Genomic DNA, 26,058 nt, shown 5'->3' on the forward strand with positions numbered 1-26,058 from the left:
TGTTCAGTATCTATCGGAGCGGCGCGCGCAGCGGTCGTGTGTTGTGCGCGAACGAACGAGCCGAGTGCCTTCGAGTGTAGCTGCAACGAACACAACTCGCAGACATGGAAGTGGCGGGTCAATGGCGGCGGCAGTGGGCCGGCACCGCCGAATATGGGAAGGTGAGGCCACCGACCGGCTACCCCTACTGAGCTTGCAAGTTTACGGATTCGAGCTTTTGCTTTATAGGACAACTTCTTACATCCAAACATTGTGCGGCGTTGCAAGTCTTACGGCGTAAACAATTCGTACCAAGAGAGGCATAGAAAACCTATTCGCCAGCTTTCTTGTAAGTAATGTAATATGTATGAAGGCAGGCTATTACATAAAACTGGATTGCATTGAATTCGAAGTGCTCTAGACTGAGTTAATGCGTGTTCTTACCATGTTGTAACACTTTTTGCTGTCCAGCATTTCACTTTTCAGATGATGTCTCAGCAACTTTTTTGCATCTTTATAGAATTAAGAACACTTCAATTTTTAACGTACATTTTAAGATTTGCCCGCCTACGACAACCGGTGACGACCACTAAGCCGTGAATTTAAACAAAGCCAAAGAATTACGGCGATTCAATTTTAAGCGGTCATTGCCAAAAGTGTAAAGCCGTCGTTTCCTTATACAGTGTTAAAACTCTGAGTGAGACACTCAGTTGCTAAAGCTTTACATTTACGAATTTAATACTTGTATTACAGTACAGAAAGGTCCATTTTAGCAGCAAAAACTTCGCGAAACCAGTCTGAGCCGGTTCAGCACATTTTTCTCTTTGTTCCTTAATTTTTATCGAGGATAAGCTAACTATAGATACTGTATGGCTGTTGCCTAAAAGGCTAGACAGCAATCTCGGTCATTCATAAAAAACGTCGCCTTATTTGCAAAGTTTGATCGAATGTTTCCTTATTCGCTGTTTTTTTTTGAGTTCTTCGATTTCTTATACGAATTTGGTAACCGTAACCAATTTCGACTTTCCAGAATCCAATGGAGAGATTTGTTTTACTTTAGACTCTTGTTTTGCTATACACAGTTGTTTCTTAATGTGCTAACTTCTTTGAAATACGATTTCTCATAAACATGAACCCCATCAGTAGGTATATACGTAATTAATCGCGGTTGCGAAATAACTTCAAGTCATATTTTTTCTTATAAAGCAACCCCGATAAAGTCAAAGTAAAAATATCTTCATTCAGTATGTAACATAGTTACACTTTGAATCGTCATTTTTTACATAACGAACGTCTCATCTGCCTAAAACTACTGCGGCTTCTCACAACCTGTACGGCCGGGGAAAAGTAGCTGCAAGAAATACCTCGGCACAGGGCCCTATAAGTTCTTTTAAAAACAAACATTAATTAAATATTGTTATACAATTTAGTAATTTGGCTGTAGGTATACATAGAGCAACGCGGACCTTCGCGGCTGTCTAATATCAGTTCTCAGATACTTCCAACATAGCTTTTGTACTTAGTAAGGTGCAAACTCTGCCTGTATAAAGTCACAAGCAAAGCTAGTTTTATAAAATGTGAACACTATTTCCGGCTTAGGGAAATAAATGGTTTGCGTGACAGGAAACAATCGCAAACGATATAGGAAGGTGAGATCCGAGACAATAGCGTTCTCAATTCTACGATTATCTCATGGTGAAAGTGTAGACGTGAGGAAGGTACCAAACGCATCTGCTGTTCGGTTCCTTATTCATTAAGAGCTCTTAATGAATAAGGAACCGAACAGCAGTAGAATCGAAGCTTCGATTGAAACATACAAAAAAAAACACAAAATACTTTATTAGTTAGAGACTATTTACAGTAATAAATGTGATTGGAGTCTCCTTTTAAGCGTAGTGTCTGTGTCAGGCAGGAGACGCCGCTCTTCCATAAAAGCAAGTTATACACAAATAAGCCAAATAAGTTATAAAAAAATAAATAACGTTAATACTAGATTATTTTTTTTTACCTTTAAGTATGTAGGTACTTATATTTATTTATGTACCTAATACATGTACTTATATTGATTTTCTATTTATGTAATCCGTAATCCCTGTTCGGGAAATGCGTGACTTACATGGTAGTCACGGGTTCCAATCCCGACTCGGGTTCTAAACCAATACATTCGACTTTATAAGTTTGATTTCATGTTTGGATAATAGATAATTGACATTATTGTGGTTTCCAGGATCTGTGAATTTGTGTAGACCTGTGAAGAGTGGGTGTAGTATGCACTGTAATGTGTTGTTATGTTTATCTATTTATGTATATCGGTACTTTACGTATTTCTTCTAGGTTACATTAGAAGTGAAGAAATAAATGGAATTACATCCAGCTCTTTTATCTTGAAGAATTCGTGGACAAAAAGTCGACCACGTCGTCCCTAACATGATAAGGCTATCGATATGAGCGATAGAATCCATCATAGGACTTTAATATCAAAGCGTGTCTACTAATACTTGCTTTCCGGAATTTCTAAGTAAATAGGTGGCGAAGTCAAAAGTGTTGTAGGTACTTACTTACCTAGAAGGAACCTACAATACTTTCGACTTCGCCACCTATTCAATACACTGTTTCAAAACAAACTCCGTACTTACAAACTACAGCATTATCCATGAGCTGTTAATTATTATTTCCTTTCTTTTAACACTTAAGTATATACCTAATTGTCTATTATTTATTTACAAATAAGAATAAAAACCTCATTCATAATTTTTAAACGTCCTGTTGACATATACGTTTGCCTTCTTTATTTTTGTAATTGAATAAAACAGATAGGTCTGTTGTGGGCGGGAAAGTCGATTCATTCAATTTTAAAACTTTTGTAGTACCTAACTATTGCGAGGTTCCATAAAATGTACCCACTACGTATAAATTGATCTTTAATAACAGCTTTCATACAAAACAAATACGCGCCCACCCATAATTAAATACTCTACATCAATAGTTTTATTTACCTACTACATTATTAATAATGCCTCCTCATAATATTAGTCATAATTCACCAAACCGCCTGAGGCCGCAGTATTTGGATGTTAATTTTATATTTTAAGGTTAAAATTTATTGTTTGCAATTCATCTTTTAGCTCTTTTTAATGTACTGTCGAATTAATTGAAAAACCACGCCGATGAAGATTAATTTACGAAAAAGATTAGATACACAACTACCTATATCTATAACTTACTGTACCTATAGCTGTTCATTGACACTAATTTATACATAACAATATACTTATTTTAAATTAAGCTGTCTTCATGGGACGTGTAGATGTAATATAATAATGCTGTCATGAAAATAATATATCAGAAAGACAACCAAACGTCAACTTTTGAATAGAAGGTGTGGTAATTTATGCATTCCCATGATCTCAATGACCAGATTTTTACACGCGCTATAGAGAAAAAAATCACCATGGTTATGGCTAAAAGGTGTCAATGGCCACTATCTATTGAAAAAAAGAAGTAATAAGTACCTACCTTACAGCTTCAAACAACGATTTGCAATTTAGATTTGCCTTGGAACATACGTATGCGGCACCATTGATATGAACCACCTCCCAGGTGCTCGACAAAAAACAACTAATGTATTTTTTATAATCGATGTCAATTTTAGATAGACTTGGTACCTTGTGGCCTTTACTGCTAAAGCTGAAGGCCAGAATTCAGTTTGTTTTGAAGCTCAACACCTACTTACTGTAGGCATAGCCGTCAGATTTAGGTGACTGACAACGGAAGCCTCTATTACATAAAATTACTAGCATAATACCAGCCTCAAACGAATATAAATCTTCAGACGTGGTTATTATGACATTCGCGCTTATAATAAAATACTTACCTCGATTATTCCAGTCTAGTTATTATAATGATTATTTTAGTTGACCAGTCGATTCTTATCTCCGTAATCTCGAAGGTTTCTTTTTTAGAAAGCAAAGAAAACTAATTTCACTGACATTTTATTATTTTGTACACGGAAGTCGACGAAACGAGAGTGCGTTCATGTCTATGGTATGTTCATAAAGTTTCCCTTTAAAAGACATCAACGCGTTAATTTTAGTTTTTTTTTAATAAACGCGCACAAGATAACACAAATTGATGTTGTACTTTTATGCATGGGTTGTGATCATGTCGTGCATAATGTGATTATCATAGAACCTACATGACCGAGGTGCCTATTCATTACTGTCCATGACATAATTACCTGAAACACACAAAATTAGTGGTTGCGGGTGGTTACTGACGATTAAATACTTGGGTAGATAAAATCTCACTATCATAATTTATAACTAAGCCTGCTACAGACGAGCAACTAATAGAAAACGTAGTGACTCAAAAGTAATGACTTTACACTCTACAAGTACCTAATGTACATAACTACTTAAGAATAATGGTTATGAATTGCTAAGCGAAACATCATAGATAAATCACTGAGATTTTAATCATTAAATGAGATTCCTCTGCGAACAATCAACCTAAACCAGTAGGTAAGTATAGGTACCTATACAGGATGTTAGTGACATCGTAACGAAAACTTTGAGGGGTGATGTGAAATTTTCCATCGCAAAAGTATGAAACTGAAAATAATAAAAAAAACACTAAAATTTTCATGAATTTTCTTACAAGAAATTCCACTTGATATCAACTTAGAATCATGGTCTGAATCATCCCCCTCAGTATTCGTTACGGTGTCACTAACACACATACATACTTGTATGGTTACCGTATGTGCTTGTACGGGGTGTAAGTGACATCGCAAAAGTACCTATTGAATTGAAAATAATTTAAAAAGAAACGAAAAAAAATTCATGAATTTTGCGACGGAAAATTCCACTTGGTATTAACTCAGAATCATGGTCTGAATCATCCCTCTGAGTATTTATTTCGATGTCACTAACACCCTGTATAAATCACTTATTGTTTCTATTCTACCAATAGGTAGACTTTTTTACGTGCAGGTATCATACTTCGAACGATTATCGGCTCGCTTAATATCGAAATTGATATTTGAATCAAATATTAAATCCAACTACTTGGCCGATTCGTTATGGCAGAGAACTTGTTCTGTGAACTTTACAACTTGCCCGCTAAGACTTTTATTTAAACCGCCTTACCAATAAAAAATAAACAAGCGATGAACGTGTGTAATTATAAGTATTTGACAGACAAACAAATTGAATCCAATTATCGAATGATTCGACTGAACTTTGCTTGGGTGACAAATAAGTATTTATACACGTTCATGGTTTGTTTATTTTTTATTGGTAAGGCGATAAGAGTACAATATTCAAAAAAATCTAAGTTCATTAACGTCTTTCATCATATTTTGCAAAGTACTTACGATTGTACTGATAATCGTTGTTTTAGATATCATATAAAATAAACTCAATGTACATGTTATCTTAATCATCAATAAGGAATTTGTGGTGTTGTTGACAACACAATGTGAAGCGCGTGCGGCGCTAGAATGTTAAACAAAGTGACAAAGCTCTTGCTTGTTAATCCGATCGTTTGTAAGAAGTGATTCCAATCCAACGTGTTACAAATATCATTCTTTGTTTAGAACACACACGGTTAAACGACGTCCTTCGTTCGTTCCGTTAACATCTTCATAAATTTGAATTTTCGCGTTCATCTTGACAAGTAAGAATGTATATTTATTTAATATGTAGATACCTAAAATGCTGGCCTCTCACTTTGAGGTCGCAGGTTCGAATCCAGTACAGGCCTAAACCAATGATTGTCGGATTGTCGAACATAATGATCACGTGCTCAGCGGTGAAGGAAAACATCGTGAGGAAACCCACATTACCGAGAAATGCATTTTCGGAGGTATGTGACCTAACCTGTATTGGGCTGGTTTTCACTTCGCGGGTTGGAAGGTCAGACAGGCAGTCGCTTCTGTAAAAAACCGGACCTGTCAAATCTTCAGGTTAGGTAATCGGTCCCTGTGATGATGAGGTAGATATCATATACTTACTTAAATGTATTAATTTAACCATTGATGTATAATTTACACCCGTAATTCCTATCTGGATGTGTAGAGCCAGAATTAGAACACCACGTGCATCCACATTTTGTAGGATTTTCTTATTGAAGTTTTGGATGCGATGAATAATGTTTCTTTTTAAGGGCGATCATTAGTTGTGAGTAAGTATATATGAGTCTTTTTCCAATTAACCTAACACCTTGGTAAACAACTGGGCACTCTCAGGCCCGTTGTCTTAAATTCCGCACCGGGTGAGAGCCCACAGCTCTCCCCGCCGACCAAATAAAGAATGCCATATAGAACAAATCCACTATACTTAACTCAAATAAAAAAACTTGGTAAGTAAACAAACCAAAAAACAAAATTTTACATCCGTCGCCAGTATTTACTAGCGCCTTCGCAAAGGTTTTAAAACATTATCGTAAATAAACATGTCAGTAAACCTTTAAAAGCGCGAAAAAAGTCAAGTACATAATAACAATAAAGACTGAACAAATAATTGGGTGTATTTATGTGTACGTGAGAGCAACGCGGAACCTGTACCGCGGAAGTCACTGCACTGGGGACTGTGCTTTGTGAGTTGTGATTGTAATAATCTCTGGCGTCAATTATCTAACCCACGGATAATGATATGGAGAGATGAAGAGATAAACTTGCATGTGTAACTGCATTGCAGTTTCTAGGTCTAATTTTCATTTGAGCAGATGTTTTTAATTTACAATTTGTGTCTTCTCTGTGTTGCTTTGTCACTCTATGTATGACTTCTTTGTCTTAAATTTACCGGGTCAGCCCTAGTAAACGTTTTTAACCAGCCAAGTATCAAAACCCTTCAAATAACAGTATGAAATAGATTGATCGTCCTACCTAGTCTACCCCGGAAGCGACATGAGTTGCAGATAGAGATAAATATACATAACGTATCATCATTGCGCCCGCGTCTTCCGGGATAGACAAAAAAGATCAGGTAGATACATCTAGATAGACGTATGTTAGTAAATTGAGGCGTCTAGGAGGTTGTTGGCTTGGTTTCGCTCGGGTCGCGCGCTGCCGGAAATCCTGCGCAGAGGCCGCCTCGCGAGGCTGCGCGGGCGCATCCGCTGGCGGCTGTTCCCCGTTATTTAGATTTACACGCAGCCATCTTTAATGTCAATTCATAATTTTATTATTAACACCAATGACAGTTTCACTAATATGACCTAATTATTTGTTTGTTGCCCATTCATACCTAGACGTTTTAGTTAGGTAGGTACTGCGTTTCTGTTACAATTACACGTGACTTCACGTCCGTATTGTAGTGGGGAAGCCAAAAGTCAATCGTGGTAGGTATTGATTTCACGATGGATTGGTAATGATGGACCGCAAAGTGACAGATTATTTATCAAACCCTTTGCCCAAATAAATCCATTTTAGACAGGAAATTTACGTTACCTACTTATATACGTATGGAGCCACCGCACCGGGTGACTGTCGAAATGACGAACACCGCGGAACTCCTTTATTTGACTAATTCCTACACTCACCAATCCACTCCATTGCGGAACTTTCCAGGCTACGTTCCCTAAAAACAATATAAGTAGAAGGCGCTGTACAGTTTTAATATGAAAATTAAGTACCTATCTTCTCATTGCACGGGTACATTACTATTCAAAAATACTATGTGAATGGCAGAAGCATTATAAAAATAATTGTTGCATGACATTTGGATCAGATTATTTATAGAATTATGTTGCTATCTATTCGCTTCTCTTCATTTTGATTAGAATAATAATGGGTGGAAGATGTAATTGTGCCTGGGTGTAATAACAAGGGTCATGATTTTACCCAAAACAAAGATAAAAGATGCATATGTCTGTTATCCGTGAAATTACAAGGTTAAACGAAGGAAAAACTGTACAACGATTATTATAGATCGTTTTTGAGCAACGAAGCCTGGAAAGCCCCTCTTTGCAGTGAGTGTGTAATTCACTGCGGTTAAAGTTTATAAGTAATACTAATGTAGGTACTTATCTACTTAGTACAAAAGTCTGTTGAATTAGCTTAGATTATTTTTAGTCACTAGGCGCTCTACCCAGTCACCAAAGTATTTAAGCCGATGAGTCTGGATTACTTATTTCAATTTATATTTTAAAAGTTACTTAAATTGTTTTTAAAAAGGATTAAAAAAACATCGAGCGTATTTTCATTTGGCAAGTAAGTATTATAACGATTCGTTCCGGGTTGGTTGGTCAACTTTTAATTAGAAAATTGTTTTAGTAGTTTTAAATAGAAAATTGGAAATCTAATTAAATGTGTCGTAAACGTCTCGTAAACATGTCGCAAACGCGTGACTAATCAATATTTTGGTTCAATGACTCAGTCAAGTCTATGGAACACATCAAAATACCATCAAACTAACGTTAGGTTTCGCAACAATGATTGCTTTTTGCGCAACTTATGGCGAAACGCAGTCATAGAGCGAAATTTCCGAAGAAAAAATTGATTTGAATTTCTTTTTTGAAGGTCCGAAATATTTATGAATCTCTTCTTAATGCCCAACTAAAATACTCTATTTCTACACTACTTATTATTATTATTATGTACACTTTTTATTTCTCTTTTGATTTGTATTTCCTGTTTGTACAATAAAGTTCGTTATATATGTTATGTTAAATTATCAGTCTGAAACCTAATTTTACATTTTAAGTTATGTTTTAATAAAAGATTTAATATCATATTACTTACTTACTTAATGATTGACTTCTTCTATCGTGTGGGTTCTGAGATGGATTACCAACCCCTTCAACCCTGGTGTCAGGGTTATTATTGAGCCGCCATAGGCCTTGACTCATGTAACGACTACGTACTTACATCGGTAAGTAAGTAGTAACCGGGACCAACGGCTTAACGTGCACGAATGATTATTATCGTCATATGATTATTACTTAATGATTGTAATACGCTGCTTTAAACTCTCTTACGAATATTCAAATAGTCATGATGATAGAGGTAAAAAAGTGACTAACAAAGTTCTGAAAATTATAGAAACTTGACTTACACGAGAGCGTCACAAATTTGCATAAACTCCTCATTAGAGCGGTTTCTCTTGGAAGGTTAAGATGAATCAGATCGAATGATCGGATTTTTCTGACGTTTTTCCTCGGATTCTTATTATTGGCGAACTGTGGAAGACCCATGCGCAAGAGTCGACGACCGGAACACGTCATCCCCTCCCTCGCACTTGACCATTCTTTCACACGTTCTAATAAACTCTAAATATGTATAACAAGCCGACCGTTATACTAACTTGTAAAGAAGTAATAATAATAATATCTTTATTTGTACCATATGACAATATTTGTTTACATTTATAAGTATGTAGTTACAGGCTCTAACATAATTATTATGAGTCAGCTGGTATCCCTAAAAGTTTTAAAACTGAGCAAAGGATACCAGCTACCATCCAAAAGTTGTACTTATACAAAAAGCCAGAAGTGAGGGTGCTGATAATGATTATTATATTCGGGAAAATCTGGAAATCTGGATATCTATATAACAGAAATGAATAGTATCATTTCTGTTATACCTACGTGTTCACGTGTATTATAGTTCATTGAACTATGCGAAGTTGACAGCAATTTGTTTCCAACGGTCTCATTGTACCTATGAGGTAGTACGAAATGTGATAGGTACATGTTCGCACGTGAAAGTAACTATGGCACATAGTTACCTAACTATTCTAATTTAGTCAAAAAGCTAGGTAGTATAAGTAGTAATCTTATCTTACTAGTTTACCAGTTACCACCAACTAGTTTACAGTTGTATAAGTTCGCCACCAAACTTGGCACATTTTGATATTCACGCATAAAAAGGATTTCTGGTTGCGCAATCAATTTGTTGCCGGCAAGCGAATCCCAAATAATTTCCCGCTGGTGACGCAATCATGGTCTCCTAGTGAGGTATAACCCTTAAATTCATTAGCTATGTGTAGACAAGCCGGCGCAGACCAGTGGGTTTGAGTCCGACCTCGCGTCTGGCGCTGACGTCATTTTATCCTCTGAAACACCTGACCTTGATCCATAATAAGCGCGGTAAAAGGCCGCTGGCTTTAAGCAATTAGCTATGGACTACTGCATGACTGTCATTCGGGTTATTACCTCGCAGTACCGTTTACTATGCTTGTTTTTAAACTAAGCAAGCAGGGTTATAGTATAAGTAGTAGTATAGTATAAGTGGGTAGGTATTAGGTATACAAGCATACAGGACCAGTGTCTTGTGGTGAATTCCTCTTGTAAAAACTCTTTAATAGTAAAATCACTGGCTGCCCCATGACCAAACCCAGGGCATGACCCCCCCCCCCCCCCCTAGATCCACCCATGAATACCTAATAGGTTAGTAGCCATGCCAAGCCGCAACAAAACTGCGTGATAGATAGATTATAACGTGGGATGTTTGTAAACAGTTGTTCAACAGTTTTCAATTAACAATACGTTGCAAAGTTTCTCGCTTGTGTTGCTAAGCTTAAAGGCAGCTTACAGTAAAATATAATGTTATAAAGTAAGATATATTCGTAATTAACATTGTTGATTAGGTAAATAACTACTAATATACAGTTGCTATTATTTAGGTACTAAGTCACAGATTAGGTATATATACCTAAGTATAAATTTTTGCACTCTTCGAATCGAGTACGCACACATTTATTTCTGTAAAGATTCCTACATATAATTTATCATCGCCTGTCTTCTGTATGTTCGAGGTCTCGGTTGCTACTTTGATGTAAGTATGTAGTCGTTACATGAGCCATGTCAGGGGTCTTTGGCGGCTCAGTAATAACCCTGACACCAGGGTTGATGAGGTTAGTATTCCACCTCACAACCCACACGATAAGAAGAAGTTATATGTTAAATATATAGTCCGCTTGCGTATAGGAAAACACGATTGGAATGATAGTCCACGTACAAGTTACCATGTTGGGAATCTTGACACTTGACGCTATGACTCAATACATATTTTTGTTCATAGGTAAGTACTTAGTTCCAAAGAACAAATAAAAAAAAGAGCTTTAGGTACATGTTTTGTCTGCATAACACTTTTACCTATTTAAGTCTTACCTACATCATTCAAAGACGTATCAGTAGGTATACAGGGTGTTAGTGACATCGTAACAAATACTAAGGGAGATGATTCAGACCATGATTCTGAGTTAATATCAAGTGGTCCGTCACAAAATTCATGATACTTTTTTAGTTTTTTTTTAATTATATCCATTTCTAATACTCTTGCAATAGAAAATTCCACTTGATATCAACTCACACTCACGATGCATTTAAATTACTTATACGACTCGTAATCGTTTATCAATTTAACGATGTTACTAACAAGTTAAGTAGGTACCTACTGACAATATCGAATCATCTAAGATGTAGGTATGTGTGGTTTATCACATTCGATTTTATAATATCACGAAAAATCTAAATTATCACATTCGATTTTATTATATCACGAAAAATCTAAAGTAGGTATTTTTATTAGCATATTAGATTAATACAAGTACTTACCTCTTAGCTCTCCGCCCACGACTCTGTCCACATGGAGACACACATAGATTTGTGGGGGCTTCCTTACTGGTATGGTAACAACAAGAACAGCATCGCGTCTGTATGCCCGAAGGGGTAGGCAGAGATGTATAGTATACCGGGTGTTAGTGACATCGTAACGAAAACTTTGGGGGATGATTCAGACCATTATCATCAACAACTTGTACACTTTTTAAACGTTGGAAAACTAAGCATGTAATTAACACTGTCAAGGACAGAACGTCTAATGACGTTCCGATTCCAAGTCGTCATACTCTCATACTATCTATTATGAACCAGTCCGTGAAAGGGTTAAAAGAGAACGAAAACTCCGCTAAAATACCGGTATCATATATATAGGTATCATAAAGGTATCGTATCACGCACGACGATATCGATGGTAGGTAGGTAGGTCTAGCCGCTGTTCGCATTATTCGATTTACATTCATCATCACTAATTTAAGAGCCACGCTCTTGTCGGTGTAGCATTCTTCATGCTACTTTTTAGGGAAAAATAAGGCAGTGATTTCCTTCTTGCCTTCCGCCCCGCAGTACTCTGTCTGACGCGAGTGGAACGTGATCATTGCGGCGCAGTAAAAACTCAATAAAATACAATAAAATAGACGTCCTATATATTTTTTTTTGTTACGATGTCACTAACACCCTGTATACACCTACTCTTCCCCAGCTATATTTAAGACCCACGTAATAGGGAGTTTGCCTACCGCCTTTACCCGACACAACTAATGGAAACTATGTAATATCAATTATCTATAATACAAACATGAATTCAAAATCTATAAAGTCGAATTAAGTGGTTACATTATGTAACGTACCAGAATAACATACTTAATTAAAGTTCATATAACTAGTCAGTTCAGTTCAGTGACTTCTCTCTGAGGATTTGTTCATCAAATTGTGAATTACCCCGAAAGGGATATAGCGTGAAGAGGCGCAGTTTTGTTGTAAACTATCGGAAAAGGAAAAGGCAAGCCTTAAACGAACAATCGAGGGCGATGATTAGATAAAGTTACAAGTAAGTAGGTACAAGTTTGTCGTAATCTACAATCTAATTAGAAGTATTTACATACATACATAAACTGCCTATATACGTCCCACTGCTGGGCACAGGCCTCCCCTCAATCAACCGGAGGGGGTATGGAGCATACTCCACCACGCTGCTCCACTGCGGGTTGGTGGAGGTGTTTTTACGGCTAATAGCCGGGACCAACGGCTTAACGTGCCCTCCGAAGCACGGAATCATCTTACTTTTTCGGACAATCAGGTGATTCAAGCCTGAAAAGTCCTTACCAAACAAAGGACAGTCTCACAAAGTGATTTCGACAATGTCCCCATCGGGAATCGAACCCGGACCTCCAGATCGTGAGCCTAACGCTCTAACCACTAGACCACGGAGGCTGTATTTAGTTATGTATAATTACCTACATAAATAAGTACTTGGATGTTAAAAAGGCCACATTGAAGCAATTCATCTAAAAAAAGCAATACTTATTGCAATTTGCCATTTGCGCGTATAAAATAAGTGCGCAATGCAAACAAATGTGAAATACTTAGCAATATTGCTTTTTAGATTAATTTATTCGAGGCCTTTGTAACCCCTCTGCAGTAGGGAAGTTGCAGCCGGTCTAATGTGAAATGGGATAAATGGCGCATCTACAACAAAATATACTTCTAAAACACACATAATTTCGCCCGAAATCCCTAATAAGGTGGGCAAAGCCACAAATATCTGATCTGGGGTCGAAAAGGCCACATTAAAGCAATTCATACAAAGCAATAATGCAATTTGATATTCGCGCATTTAAAAGTCAGTGCGCAAGGTGACCCATGTCAAAAAGGAATAGCGCTTTTTAGAGGAATTGCTTCAATGTGGAATTTATGGATGTTAAAAGGTAAATTGCATCCACTTTTGACATAGTCCTAAGATGAATAGGACCGTATAATAGCAACGCAACCCCCGTAAAATGGCCCATTATGATTTTTTCTAAGGGATTAGGTAACTTGGGATCAACCTCTGTATTAGATGCTATGAATGCGAATATACAGGTGTAACGAAAACTTCGTAGGGTGCTTCAGACCATGATTCTGAGTTGATACAAAGTGGAATTTCAAGTCGAAAAATTCGTGAAAATTTTAGTGTTTTTTAAATTATTTTACAGTTGCTTACTATTGCGACGGAAAATTCCACTTGATATTAACTCAGAATCATGGTCTCATTCATCCCCCTCAGTATTCGTTACGATGTCACTAACACCCTGTATCTATTGCATGTTTGGCAGGTAAATGGGTAGGTAGTCTACCTAGGAGGTCTATATCGTTAATCACAACGCAACGGCCCCGAAATAAGTCAGGTTTGAGAGCCAATCTGACGTCATTAATGGAAGCAAGAATCGGCCGAAATGACGTGATCTCATTTTGTATTTAATTTATATAATATTCTTCAATATAGTGTTTTGTGCTTTGTCTATTGTGGTGCGGTTAGTTAGTCATGTAAATTTATTATTCTAGAATCTAGTATTGTACGTATTTCAATTAAGTATGTACCTATTTAATTTAAACGCTTGCAATGTTTAGGTATTGTAGGCTGGAATTATAAAAGCTGGTCACACTGATACCGAAATAAATTGCTATGCTATGCTGAATGTGCTGGGTCGTAAACAATACAAAGCATCACGAATGTATCCTCGATGGTTAGGCAGAGAGAATAAAAATATATTTTATTGCCATACTTAGGTAATATTTAATTGCCATACTTAATTAATTAGGTATTTAATTAATTCCTGATTCCTGCAGACATCTCTTAATTTTACTTTAAGTTATACCTGTCATTTTCTTATCCGCCGAAAAGGAAAGGGACGGATGATTGACAGCTCTTAATTTTAGGAAGAATGAGTAAATAAATGAATAACCCGGGCGAATTTTTAGACGGTTGTTTTAGATTTGTGCTTAAAATTGACGTGTGTTCCATAAATTTTATGCTTGTCGATTACCCGTCCCTTTCCTTTTCGGCGGATAAGAAAATGACAGATATAACCTAAAATAAAATTAGATGGTATTTACAGGAATTAGCACCATTAGCTACCTACCTTCCTAAATCAAGACATGCTTTAATTTAACACTTTTAAAAATGATTTTAGTCGTCGAAATATCACGCCGCGTTCGCGCTTTGCTCAAAAATAATGAACCTTATTATTAGATAGACATAAGAAGACCGGCCAGAGGTCAACCTCATATCAACCCACACAAAAAAAATACGGGTTTCTATTGCATCTTGTATTCAATAGCATATACCGACCTACGATTTAGAATTTGGAGAATTCAAACATAGGAATTTAATTCAAAAGAAACAGATGAATAAAACGTATACATACCTACCTACTTACCTTCAGAATGTATTCAGTTCTTTACAAATGCTTTTGCTACTTATAACAAACAACAAGGACTAGTATGACTCTAGTCATCCATCAATATGTTATAAAATGAGGACAGATAATGGACCATTAATGCTTGATAGAATTAAGACGTACTTTAAGTACGACCTTCAAGTATTGGTACCGTGGTGACGTGATCACCGCGGGGGCGAGATGAAATTGCGCTCCTCACGATTCCGATCTTTCCAATGAACCACAACTTTTGTACCCAAGTGGGTGTCGCATTTAAATATTGACAATGCGCCTACAAGTGTCCCCAACTTGACGGCTATTCGGGCCATGAAGTGGGATCCCCTTTTAAACGTTCACGGATGAGAAAAGTTGTTGGTTTACGGAGGTTTGTGGCAAATTACTAACGGGCTTTGACAAATATTGCATCATTAAGTACTTATGTATATTATAACTATGTGGGTAGGACCTCGGAAACAAAAGGATAGGCTATAGTTTTGCGCAAATGTACCTATAAAGATTTTAGTACATATCGGTACAGAGTACAGTGCTTCGACATAAAACAAAGAAATATGACTATATTCGTCACGGGTACCAAGACGTGAGCACGGTGCTTGCATTTTAACAACATACTCAAAAACTACCGCGAGCCGAACAGTTATAATAACCGTTGAGGTCATCATGAGACCGCTCATGAATATTTCATACGAGAAATTGTTTAAAAGAGACGCGCGAAAAAACATTGCAAGTACGAATATGCTTTTGAAATACTCACCTACAATGTTTATCTAATACCGACATGACACGCTTCACACCTAACCGTCGCTAACTAGTTCAAGAGCTATACAAGAGGCTTACTCATTTTATTATTATGAAGCCATCAGCTAGATAGAACTCATTAATTTTCTAAAAGGAAACTAAATATTTACAGCTTATTTTTGCATAAAGCTTTATAAATAAGCTAAAGTTATTAATAACATTAATAAATGCAATATCACGTCAAACCAGTTTAATAAACTTGAAAGTCCTGATCGAGAAGTAATCAGACTTATGCATAAACACTTTTTATTACCGCAGAAACTTTATTTTTTAAAGTTGACATTTGGAAGTTCCGTGATTTTCCTGTCAAATCAGTCAACAACCGCTGAAGATGTTCGGGGAACAATTCAAGGTGTCTTTTTTTTCGTGGACAAGTCGTGTGGTGTGTAAGGCAGTCGCACTTTGGATGTGTTTTCGTATGAATTCTACTCGCACTCAGTGGGTACTCCGACAGTACTTCGTACGTGCGTGTTCGTACGTGCGCACGAATCGAATTCGTACGGAAGCGCGTCGAAAGTGCGACGGGCCTTAGAGATAATAAAAATCACGGGTTGATGAAGATTGACCGTTGCAGGTGACAGAAGGCGGTGTGACGCGTCGGGTGGCGCGCGCGATGGAGGTGATGCACGCCAGCGCGCCGGGAGCCAAGGTGCGCGTCATGCGCGCCGCCTACCACGAGTCCGCGAGCCCTGGTGTACCAGCTGCATCTTACCTAATGCACGCCTCGCGCCGGGTATGTATGACAATCAGAACAGACAATAAGCAAAATTAACAAATGTAACATTTTTAAAAGACGTATCTACTTAGTTAAAATATTTTGAACGAAAATTTTACACAGTACATTATTTTATTCCAGGTCATATCGTCTGGCTTCAACATCCTACCACTAGAACCTCCAATATTTCCATCCAAACCTTTGGAAATATCGTCTATGCCGCTAGAATCATCACCGGAGCCTAACACAGACACAGAAAACTATAAAGTAACAGAACCTGACGATACAGAGATCTCAGAACCTTCAAAATGGAGACCTTCCACCGGCAGGGGATCAGATAGAATGCCCAGCGAAGAGTCATCCTCTACTGACAACACCAGTATTATTGACTTTGAAGCACGACTTCCCAAAAACCTTCTAAGAAAGCATTCCTATGACTCTGAAAACAGTGACATTTCCTTATTCAGAAGAAATAGTCGAACCTCGCCTTTATTAGATGTACCTGTATCCTTAAGCACGCTGAAATATAAATCTCTACTCAACGGCAGCAACAGTAATGAATGGAACAATAGACGAAAAAGCTACAGTTTTGAAGATACGTCCCCCATAAGCGAAAGTATTATACTCAGTAACGATACACAAGCAATGGAATCGTCAACAGACAGTGGGATTTGTAAATCCACAGAATTAGTCAACGATGCAGACGATAAGTGTTTAGACAAAAAGGAGAGAATCAGCGAAAAGCATGAAGAATCATTCCAAGACTGGCTAACTAAGAACAGAATAAGCTCATATGGCGGGAGTCGAGTCAAACCTTCCCGAGAACATGACATTGTAATAGAAGAACCACAAGAAAACAGTATAGCCTTGCAATCAAAAGGAAAGGTGACGATTACAGTTCCTATTCAAGTCGCCGATGATTATGAATATAAGCAATCTTCCGCTACTGATGACCGTAAAATTAAGAAAGTTGGGTTTTGTAAAACTGAGTTACATTTTGATGCGGATTTAGGAAAGGTCAATATAATAGCAACTGATGAGAAACCCCCGCCTTCTAGCGATTTCCGTAAAAGAAGAAGCGCTTTTGTTCCTATAAATGGAACATTTGATAAGCCTATAACGCTCTTTGGCGAAAGCAATGCCCCCGCTTTTGCAACAAACCAATTTCTTAACTTTAACGAACACAACGAATTCGATGAGAATACAGCAGCTACTAAGAGTATTCTCAAAAACAAAATTCCGAAACCCAAGCCATATCTCTTAGGAGAGAACATGGTGTTGGGTGGTAAAAAAGAAGATTCATATTATGACAACGGAGTACCGACGGCAGTATCCTTGATAAACAGACAGCTGCAAAATGAAAGGAGACACAGTACAGAAATCTCAAGCTTGTTAACGGAACTAAATACAAGCGTCACAAGGAAACCATATCGGACAAATAATTTAAGTACGTCAATAGATTATTAATGAAAATATTTAAGAAAGTATTATTTTAATAACAATTTTACAACATATGTTTATTGTTTCAGGTCCGCTGAAAACTGATAGCTTGAAACAGAAGAAAAAACTATTTGAATTAGAAGACCATACGACAATTAATAAGCACCCAAAAGACATAGAAACGACAGGCTCAGTGAAAAATAAACTAAAAATAATACAGATGTCTCCTGTGGAAAAAAGAAAAACGAGACAACTTCGAGACAGTGATCTTACTTACTTCGGTATTGCCAATACTCCAAAACCCTCCATGGAAGAAACTAAACCTCAAGAAAAGTCTCGCAAATCAAGTGGCAGTATTGATGACTTATTTCAGTCAGTAAGGTTAATACAAAAAGTCTCTAACAGTGTTTGTAATAGTGAAGCAGAATCTGAAGATGCGCCTGAATATCAAAATATTCCGATCAAAACAAACTTTGCTCCTGTCCCTACTCCAAGACCACGATCAAAGTACAGCAGCAAAGCTACGAATGTCAAAGAAGATAGGCTAAGACCTGTTTTTGAACAAGATAATGAAATCACTTCTAATTTTGAATCACGGCGCTCTAGAGTAAGGCGACAAGATTCAAATAGAAGCATTTCCGAGCCTCCAAAGCATAAGTATGATTCTGGCGAGAAGGCGCGTCGGCGGCATGAACGGTACGTAAGCTACAGGATAAGTGTTTTACTAATTACAGTAACAACATTTATGATCTATGTATGCATTTTATTTCAGATCGGGCAAGACTGACTCGACTGAAAAACAATGTGTCACGGAAAAGAAAGCAGTTCTAAGCGTAAATAGACAACCAAATATAGATATAATTGAGCAAGAACCGGCTTATGTAAACTTTATTGAAGCAAAACGCGAAAATTCTTTGAGAAGAACAGACTCCACTCGTCGCAAGGCAGAAAAATTGCACGTAAAAGCAGAAAATTTAAGGACTTTAGAAGATAAAAAGACCGATTCTGTAAGAACCCGGACTCGTAACCAAGACAAGCATGATAAAGAAAGGGTGAACGCCGTAGAAACAGTTCATAGAGAAGATAGAGAAATTCTACAAAGGCCAATCAGGAAAATCAGAACTGAAAAACTAGCTACCCCGGAATGTACAAATGACAAACATGGAAGTCCTATTATTTATGATAGACCGAGTAGTCGAAAGACACCCTTAATAAACAAACCTGGCGGTGAAGAAAAGCACAGTATTTCACGAAACTCCAAACATGAACATCGCAGTCGCTCTTCTCAACGACATTTGCCTAAAATTAAACCTGATGAACAACTAACTGAAGTACTGAGAACAAGCGATAAGAAAGAAGTGAAAAATAAAGAAATTAATGAAAACGATACAATAAATTACCACACAAAAGAAAAAAATGGAAAAAGAGAGTCGGCGAATACACATAAACATGAGATGAATACAAGTGCCAGTTACCGGAACTCAATGACAACCAAGAATAAAGAAAAAGACAATGTTGAAAGACTATCTAATAGTAAATCGTGTGATCACAGGCCTTCAAAACGAAGTGAATACGTTATCAACTATGATGACAAGAATGGAACTGTATCGTCAATTTGCAAGGTAAAGAATGGATCCGGTACTCCGAAAAAGAAAAAGATTCTTAAAGACAGCATGACAGACAATACCAATGTTAAGGACCAAAAAGTGAAAAATAAAGTGATTGAAAAAATTGCCCTGCGTAAGTAAGTCGTGTACATGCATGCCCTAATGGAAATAACCTCTTTGAGAATCTATCGAATATTAAACATGAACGTCTTTCAGTGCAGTCGCCAGACCATCAATGGAACCCGTACGAGATGAGTTACACAGATAGAAAACGGAAGAGAAAAATGCATGTACAACGATCTTGCCAACTATTGTAATTTTTCCTTGCTAGTCTGATTTAATGAATGTTTCATTATTTATACTTTTTTTTAATTTGAATCGTACTTGCGCTTTAATGATGCAACAGAGTAGAAACTATAACAATGATCTCACATTCAAATATTTATGTAAACTTAATACTAACTGTTCTAATATCTCATGGAATAATGTAGTATCGGACATTAATATTAATGAAATAAACTTATTTAAGAACTAGCAATTGGTTTTATTTTGTAATATTAACATAATAGTGTTGGTATACTAAAAAAATAATATTACATTACACTGTTACCAAAGGATCCTTATCATAAGCACTAACAAGGACTTGAACTTGGTCATCCAGCATGCCTTGGAGACGGGATGAGAATCCGCGAAGGAAGCCTCTTTCAGAATCGGAGTGGTTTGTTAGAATTACTGATCTTCCATTCTGTGCTGCGTCAAGCACGTCGTGGTGAAGCATTTCACCTAAAACAAATAGAATTATTAATTTATAAAAAAATTAAAGTCATTGAAACTATTTGGGCAACAGTTCGTCAATATCGAATGCAGTACAAAGGCTGCCCGTAAAAAAAATCTAACGCTATTGAGTTTTAATTTTAGATCTCCCTCTTTATACAGTTGCTATGTGCAAATGGCCTAGTGACGGTCGCCGGGCAAAAACACGGTTCAACTAAATGTTGGTTTAGTAGTAGGAGATATGTCCCATCTTTTTTTTTTTGAACCACCTTGGGGCACTGTATATAGTACTGTTTGCTATCTTCGACTTGACTGAATACGATAGCTCACCTGTTAGATAGAGGTCAGCTGACACGCCTTTCAGTACCGACCCTCCAGAGCCAGCACACAAAGCGACATTATTCACGAGATCACTCATAGATTTGCCCCTCGCAATAGCAAAGCGCACATGCGACAAACCCGTCAACTCTTTTACTTTTGCAACAGCTTCGATCAATGATACACTTGTTTTCAGCTTCAGAAGTCTGTAAAGAGGGAACTTTCTTTTGATTCAATGATTTTAGTTTGACAAGTTAATAGAGAATGTTCTCAAATCATTAGATTTAGATTTGCAACAGTAATGTTTATGGACATTGACAAATAAATTTGTTAATACATTTGCTTAATTTACAGCATCTACAAACAATCGTTGCAAACAAACTCATAATATAAAAAATCTTTTCCAAGAAAGTTACATTACTTTTTTTAAAGATGACGGATATGAACAACGTACCGGCCACCGCCAACTGTAGGGTCGGCTCCAGGCAAGATGGGACTGGAATCTGCGACGGGGAACGCGCTCGCCAGCCAGTCATTCACGCCGCCCTGCACACTGTCCCACCTCGTGTGCGGCGAGTACATCGCTATACGCTTCTCCAGAAGGAATGATACAATGCGCTCTTTCCAAGAACTGTCGTAATAAAAAGAAACAAAGGAATATAAGTATGACTTGTTTTTTTTTTACTGCTCTACCCATAGTAACATATCATATGAGTGTATGCTAGGAATATTCCTAGGATATCTACATCTATTACATTTATTCTCCCTCTCTCGTATGGGTTGTAAGACCAATGACCAACCTCATCAAGTTTCAGGCTTACCATTGAGCCACCAAAGACATGGCTCATGTAACAACAAACTTACCTAAAAGTAAATAGTACGCGAAGCCGTTTAATTTGTTTCCTGATTTTTTTTTAATTCAATTAAAATACTCATGATTATGATATTAACTTTATGTACTTTTGTTTAAAGGGGATTCTGATGAACAGACGAGTTCACGGGGATCCCCTGGGGGATCAGGTTAGAGGATGCCAGTGGACGAAATGCTGCTTAACGTGCCTTCCGAAGTATTGAACGTGTCATCTTATTTTCGGGCAACCGCATGATCAGCCTGCAATGTCTCAACCAAACTCGGGACACCAAGTGATTTTTGTTATGATGTGTTTTGGGTTTGAACCCAGCACCATCGAATCGTGAGCCCAACGCTTCGCCGCTAGACTGTGGAGGCTGTTGTAGCGGGGCGCTCCCCGCACGTCCACACTCCTCGGGGCCGCGACTATTACGTCTATTATTTGTTAGGTGTAAGACTTTGGATTTTAAAAGAACATTCGGTCTTCAGACTTGAAAAAATCAGTTTTATGTGTAATCAAACATGTTTACCTTTGAACGACGGACTTCAATGGCGCGAATATTGGAGGATGGTACGAAATGATCATCTGGCACCCTTGATCATGGGCTTCCACAGCTACATCTTCCGTCAGGTCATTGGTTAAAAGCACTTTGGATATATTTCTGTAATAAAAAGGCAAAATATTATTTCTATGAATGACCTAGGTAAGGTTTATGAAAACTCTTAAAAGTAACGCAAATCTACGTAAATATTAGGCTACTTGAAATGACAACCAAGTCAAATAAGATATTTTTATAGAAACTTAAAAATGAAAGTTTTCTTTCGAGTTTGTATGGAAATAATGTCTTGTAACTTCATCAATAAAAGAGGTCAAACGTTGTATTCATTGTTACTTAATTCATAAATAAAATTCGAAAAAATTACGACAAGTAAAATGAGAATGATTTTCGAAGGTTCAGTAAGATCTACTCTGATCCAGCGTGCATGTATGAAATATGTCAGGAGCAAAGCAAATGGAATTCCATAGTCTCTGCTTACTCCGGTGGGAAATAGGTGTGAGTTGTATGTATGTATGTAGATTGATTTTTGATAATTTTAGTCTGGTTTCTATTTCTTTAACCCAATGAGCTTACCTGGGTGAGTAAGGCTCCACCAAAAGCCCAGTATTGTCCCAACTCTCGGAGAGTGGTTTTGGAGCAAAATTTTCCAAAACTGACAAAACTTTAGCCAATGGCACACCAACTCCTTCCCCAGTTGACATCTTTATGTTTGCAGAAGATGAACAGAACCTCAATAAACTAGACCTAGTTATTAACTGTTGCCCCACTTTAATAAGCATCAGATGTTACACTGAAAATAAAAATAAGATTGTAGCACAAATGTATGTTTATGTAAAAATCTTTGAAAATGTATTTCTGTAAAATAACATACATACCAATATTAATTTCAATAACAAAATAAGAATAAGGTATACAACAAAATTCCTCCAAAACATTTCTTTTATTTTATTGTTTTTTAGTTAAATTATACATATTTAACAAATGATCCCAAAATAAACAATGATAAAAAATATTCCAAGCCTACACTAATATTATAATTATATATTCCATTTTGTTTCCTACCCATTGATCATTCGCTTAATCTATATTGTTTAAACTAGTCTGAATACTTCCATATTCTTATTTCACCATCATCACTACAAGAAAGCAACTCTCCATTTCCAGTGGGATTCCACTTCACAGTATTTACATCTTGCGAATGGGCATTCTGCTTCTTACATAAGAGCTCAAAATTAGGAGCATTTGGATCTGAATCTTCTGTTTTTTTAAAAATTCTAATTATATCATCACCACAAGCCGTAGCCAGAAGGCCTGTCTTATGACACCAGGCTATATCATACACACATCTTGTGTGAAAACCTGACAATGTGCAAATACACTTCCAAGTTGATTCTTTTTCTACTACAGCCACACCTTCTTCATTGTTTGGTTTATACTCTTTCCATATTTTCACTGTTCTATCATCACTGCATGAGGCAAGCCTCTCTCCTGTCTTGTCAAATGCTATACTCCAGACAGTAGATTCATGTGACTGTAGGGTAGCAACACAAGTCCAATCGTTGTCAGCTGGATCTTCTTTATACAACTTGACAGTGTTGTCGTAAGATGCAGAAGCCAGGATGTCTAACTCAGGGTGCCATATAACCTATAACAATATTTGTCAATATCATAACAGCCTCTTTCATACAAGTATAGTGCTTAAGGACTATGATACTAACTTTCTTCACATCCTGGTGGTGAGCATTCAGTACAGCTGCACATTCATATTCATCATCTCCAGCCACCTCCCACACCCACACGGACTTGTCACGGCCACATGTAGCCAGGAGGTGTCCAGAGGGTGACCATGCCACGCTTTTGACTTCATTCTCATGTCCTTCTAGTGTTGCATTGCATTCAAACTGACCTATTGAAACATTGACATAATTATCATCCAGTAGACTTGTATTATTAGATCTTCATTTTTGAATTGTATTGTTATTGAGTATACAAACCACTTTTCTTATCCCAAATAGCTGTGGTAGCATCAAAGCTGGCTGAAGCAAGGAAGTTTCCACAGGGCGACCACGCCACCTCTCTGATAGTGCGCTGATGACCGTCCACCAGTACTGTCTTTATAACCCATTCTTGGCCCTCTTTGTTCCATAATTTAATAGTCTTGTCTTCACCACATGAAGCAAATACGTTTCCCAATGGGTGCCATGAAACATTCCACACGATTCCCTTATGACCAGTCAAGCTCTGTAGTAGTTCTATATTTGCCATCCTGCCCTGTTGTGAAATTATTGCTGATAACACTTTTACGATTTACACTATACAACGCGATGTAGCCTGTATTAAAAATATTCTTATTTGGTAAACGATGTTAAGATATTTTTCCTATGATATTTGATCTTGATGATTTTGTACAACTTATGTAGGTATTAAAAACAAGGAGATTTTTTGGTCGTAAAGTAAGGTTATGATAGATTCTAGTTATGATAATTACCTTCCCTGTGAATGGGTCACTCGTTATAGGTTATAAGTCTTCTAAAAAATAATTCAGAGTCCTTAAAAATAAAGATAAGTACGATTATAAATTAAAAAACACTAGCGCAATTCGCTCATTTTTTTTTTTTTTTTTTTGGTTATTTTGTCCGTAGGACAGGCAAAGGGATCATAGCCCATACAGCCAAGTCATGTGTTATATTTATTTATATATTTTTAGTTATAAAATTCATAGAAGGTTTAAACCAAGTCTGGCGTATTTTTACAAAATTAAGGCCGAAGCCAATTCTTAGTTTGATTTCAGAATTAAGGCCGAAGCCATGTCTTAGTTTGTTTTAAAAATTAAGGCCGAAGCCAAGTCTTATATTATTTTCAAATTAAGGCCGAAGCCAAGTCTTAGTTTGTTTTCAAATTAAGGCCGAAGCCAAGTCTTTAATTGTTTTCAAAATTAAGGCCGAAGCCAAGTCTTATATTGTTTTCAAATTAAGGCCGAAGCCAAGTCTTATATTGTTTTCAAAATTAAGGCCGAAGCCAAGTCTTAGTTTATCTTCAAAATTAAGGCCGAAGCCAAGTCTTAGTTTGTTTTCAAAATTAAGGCCGAAGCCAAGTCACAAAATCATAAGTCAATAACAACTACAAGTAATCAAGAAAGGCAAAGGGTAAAATCCAAGACTTAAAAACACTAAAACAAAACAAAACGTATGTCGGTTGACATCTGTCAACACAACATTGAAACAAAAACAAAAGATACACAAAAGAAAAGAAAGTCAAAACGTAAAGAAGAACACAAATATATTCAAATTCAAGGTATTTCAAAGCAATAATCAAAAAGAAAGAAAGAATGTTTAGACAATCAAATATCTCCAAAAGTTGCTAAAACAAATTCATAGAGGGGCTTATAACAGTCCCTGTTTTTGAGAAGTTGCTGAAGGGAGAGCGGGATTTCTTCAGCTGTACGATATATGTTCAGGAGGCGGTCTATGAGAAGCAATCTGGGAAGAGTGAAACTACTGCAATCAAAGAAAAGATGTTGCAAAGTCTGATCAGCAGAGTTACAGAAATCACAAGTAGGTGATGTGAGAATTTTGATTCTATTTAAGTGGGCATTAAAACGGCAATGTCCTAGTCTAAGACGACATATAATTGAATAAAATTTTCTACCGGGGTACAGAGTACCTTTTGTAAACCATGGTGTTGATAAACTATTATTAATTTCGGCATACCATTTGCCTTTAGTTTGAATAATTTCCTGCCATGTTTCATTAAATTCATTTTTCAACTTTGTCCTGACAATAGCTACGATGTCAGAATCAGGAACTAAAACATTTTTAATGGGGTGAGACTGGGAACTACACTTCTCATCAAAAAAATCGAAACACCTTGCAAGTTTACGTTTTGTCAGGATTATCAGAAAAATGTGTACATTTAGGAATAAATGTTAAATGTCGTTTAATAGTGAGTAATATGAGCTTATCAAATCTTAATGTTAATGTTCTAAATTTAAATGAATTTTTCATAGGTTTCGTATTTT

General features: G+C 36.9%; 2 protein-coding genes across 7 annotated transcripts; one reads left to right on the forward strand and one right to left on the reverse strand.

Annotated features, from left to right (window-relative positions):
• LOC126367604 (uncharacterized) lies at positions 1–21,200 on the forward strand. 4 transcript variants are annotated; one of them, XM_050011200.1, is made up of 7 exons: positions 1–161; positions 16,351–16,509; positions 16,633–17,938; positions 18,021–18,627; positions 18,704–19,671; positions 19,755–19,851; positions 21,063–21,200. In XM_050011200.1, exons 1-7 carry the CDS (start codon positions 105–107, stop codon positions 21,064–21,066), a joined length of 3,198 nt encoding a protein of 1,065 aa, XP_049867157.1. In that variant the 5' UTR covers positions 1–104; the 3' UTR covers positions 21,067–21,200. The 4 variants fall into 4 exon arrangements, with proteins under 4 accessions (XP_049867157.1, XP_049867159.1, XP_049867155.1 ...); XM_050011202.1 differs by having other exon boundaries at positions 19,760–19,851; XM_050011198.1 differs by lacking the exon at positions 21,063–21,200 and having other exon boundaries at positions 19,755–20,072.
• LOC126367609 (probable cytosolic iron-sulfur protein assembly protein Ciao1) lies at positions 20,065–25,047 on the reverse strand. 3 transcript variants are annotated; one of them, XM_050011223.1, is made up of 6 exons: positions 24,529–25,047; positions 22,614–22,830; positions 22,011–22,142; positions 21,085–21,261; positions 20,643–20,836; positions 20,065–20,321 (listed from the first exon to the last, which is right to left on the reverse strand). In XM_050011223.1, the coding sequence occupies exons 2-6, from the start codon at positions 22,817–22,819 to the stop codon at positions 20,137–20,139; spliced, it is 894 nt and encodes a 297-aa protein (XP_049867180.1). In that variant the 5' UTR covers positions 22,820–22,830; positions 24,529–25,047; the 3' UTR covers positions 20,065–20,136. The 3 variants fall into 3 exon arrangements, with proteins under 3 accessions (XP_049867180.1, XP_049867178.1, XP_049867179.1); XM_050011221.1 differs by lacking the exons at positions 20,065–20,321; positions 20,643–20,836; positions 21,085–21,261; positions 22,011–22,142; positions 22,614–22,830 and adding exons at positions 22,971–23,685; positions 23,759–23,946; positions 24,035–24,311 and having other exon boundaries at positions 24,529–24,683; XM_050011222.1 differs by lacking the exons at positions 20,065–20,321; positions 20,643–20,836; positions 21,085–21,261; positions 22,011–22,142; positions 22,614–22,830 and adding exons at positions 22,971–23,685; positions 23,759–23,946; positions 24,035–24,371 and having other exon boundaries at positions 24,529–24,683.
• Positions 25,048–26,058: the final 1,011 nt, after the last annotated feature.

This window comes from Pectinophora gossypiella, chromosome 6 (genome assembly GCF_024362695.1).
Source record: "Pectinophora gossypiella chromosome 6, ilPecGoss1.1, whole genome shotgun sequence".
In the NCBI taxonomy this organism is placed as follows: domain Eukaryota; kingdom Metazoa; phylum Arthropoda; class Insecta; order Lepidoptera; family Gelechiidae; genus Pectinophora; species Pectinophora gossypiella.

What these genes read in the sequence shown, in the direction of transcription:
- LOC126367604 (XM_050011200.1), top strand. Translation starts at nt 105, where the DNA reads ATGGAAGTGGCGGGTCAATGGCGGCGGCAGTGGGCCGGCACCGCCGAA. An exon ending in ATATCGGACAAATAATTTAA is followed by an intron (nt 17,939 to 18,020) that starts GTACGTCAATAG and finishes TTATTGTTTCAG; the next exon opens with GTCCGCTGAAAACTGATAGC. An exon ending in GCGCGTCGGCGGCATGAACG is followed by an intron (nt 18,628 to 18,703) that starts GTACGTAAGCTA and finishes ATTTTATTTCAG; the next exon opens with ATCGGGCAAGACTGACTCGA.
- LOC126367609 (XM_050011221.1), bottom strand. Translation starts at nt 24,305, where the DNA reads ATGGCAAATATAGAACTACTACAGAGCTTGACTGGTCATAAGGGAATC. An exon ending in TATTTGGGATAAGAAAAGTG is followed by an intron (nt 23,947 to 24,034) that starts GTTTGTATACTC and finishes ATGTTTCAATAG; the next exon opens with GTCAGTTTGAATGCAATGCA. An exon ending in ACCACCAGGATGTGAAGAAA is followed by an intron (nt 23,686 to 23,758) that starts GTTAGTATCATA and finishes ATATTGTTATAG; the next exon opens with GTTATATGGCACCCTGAGTT.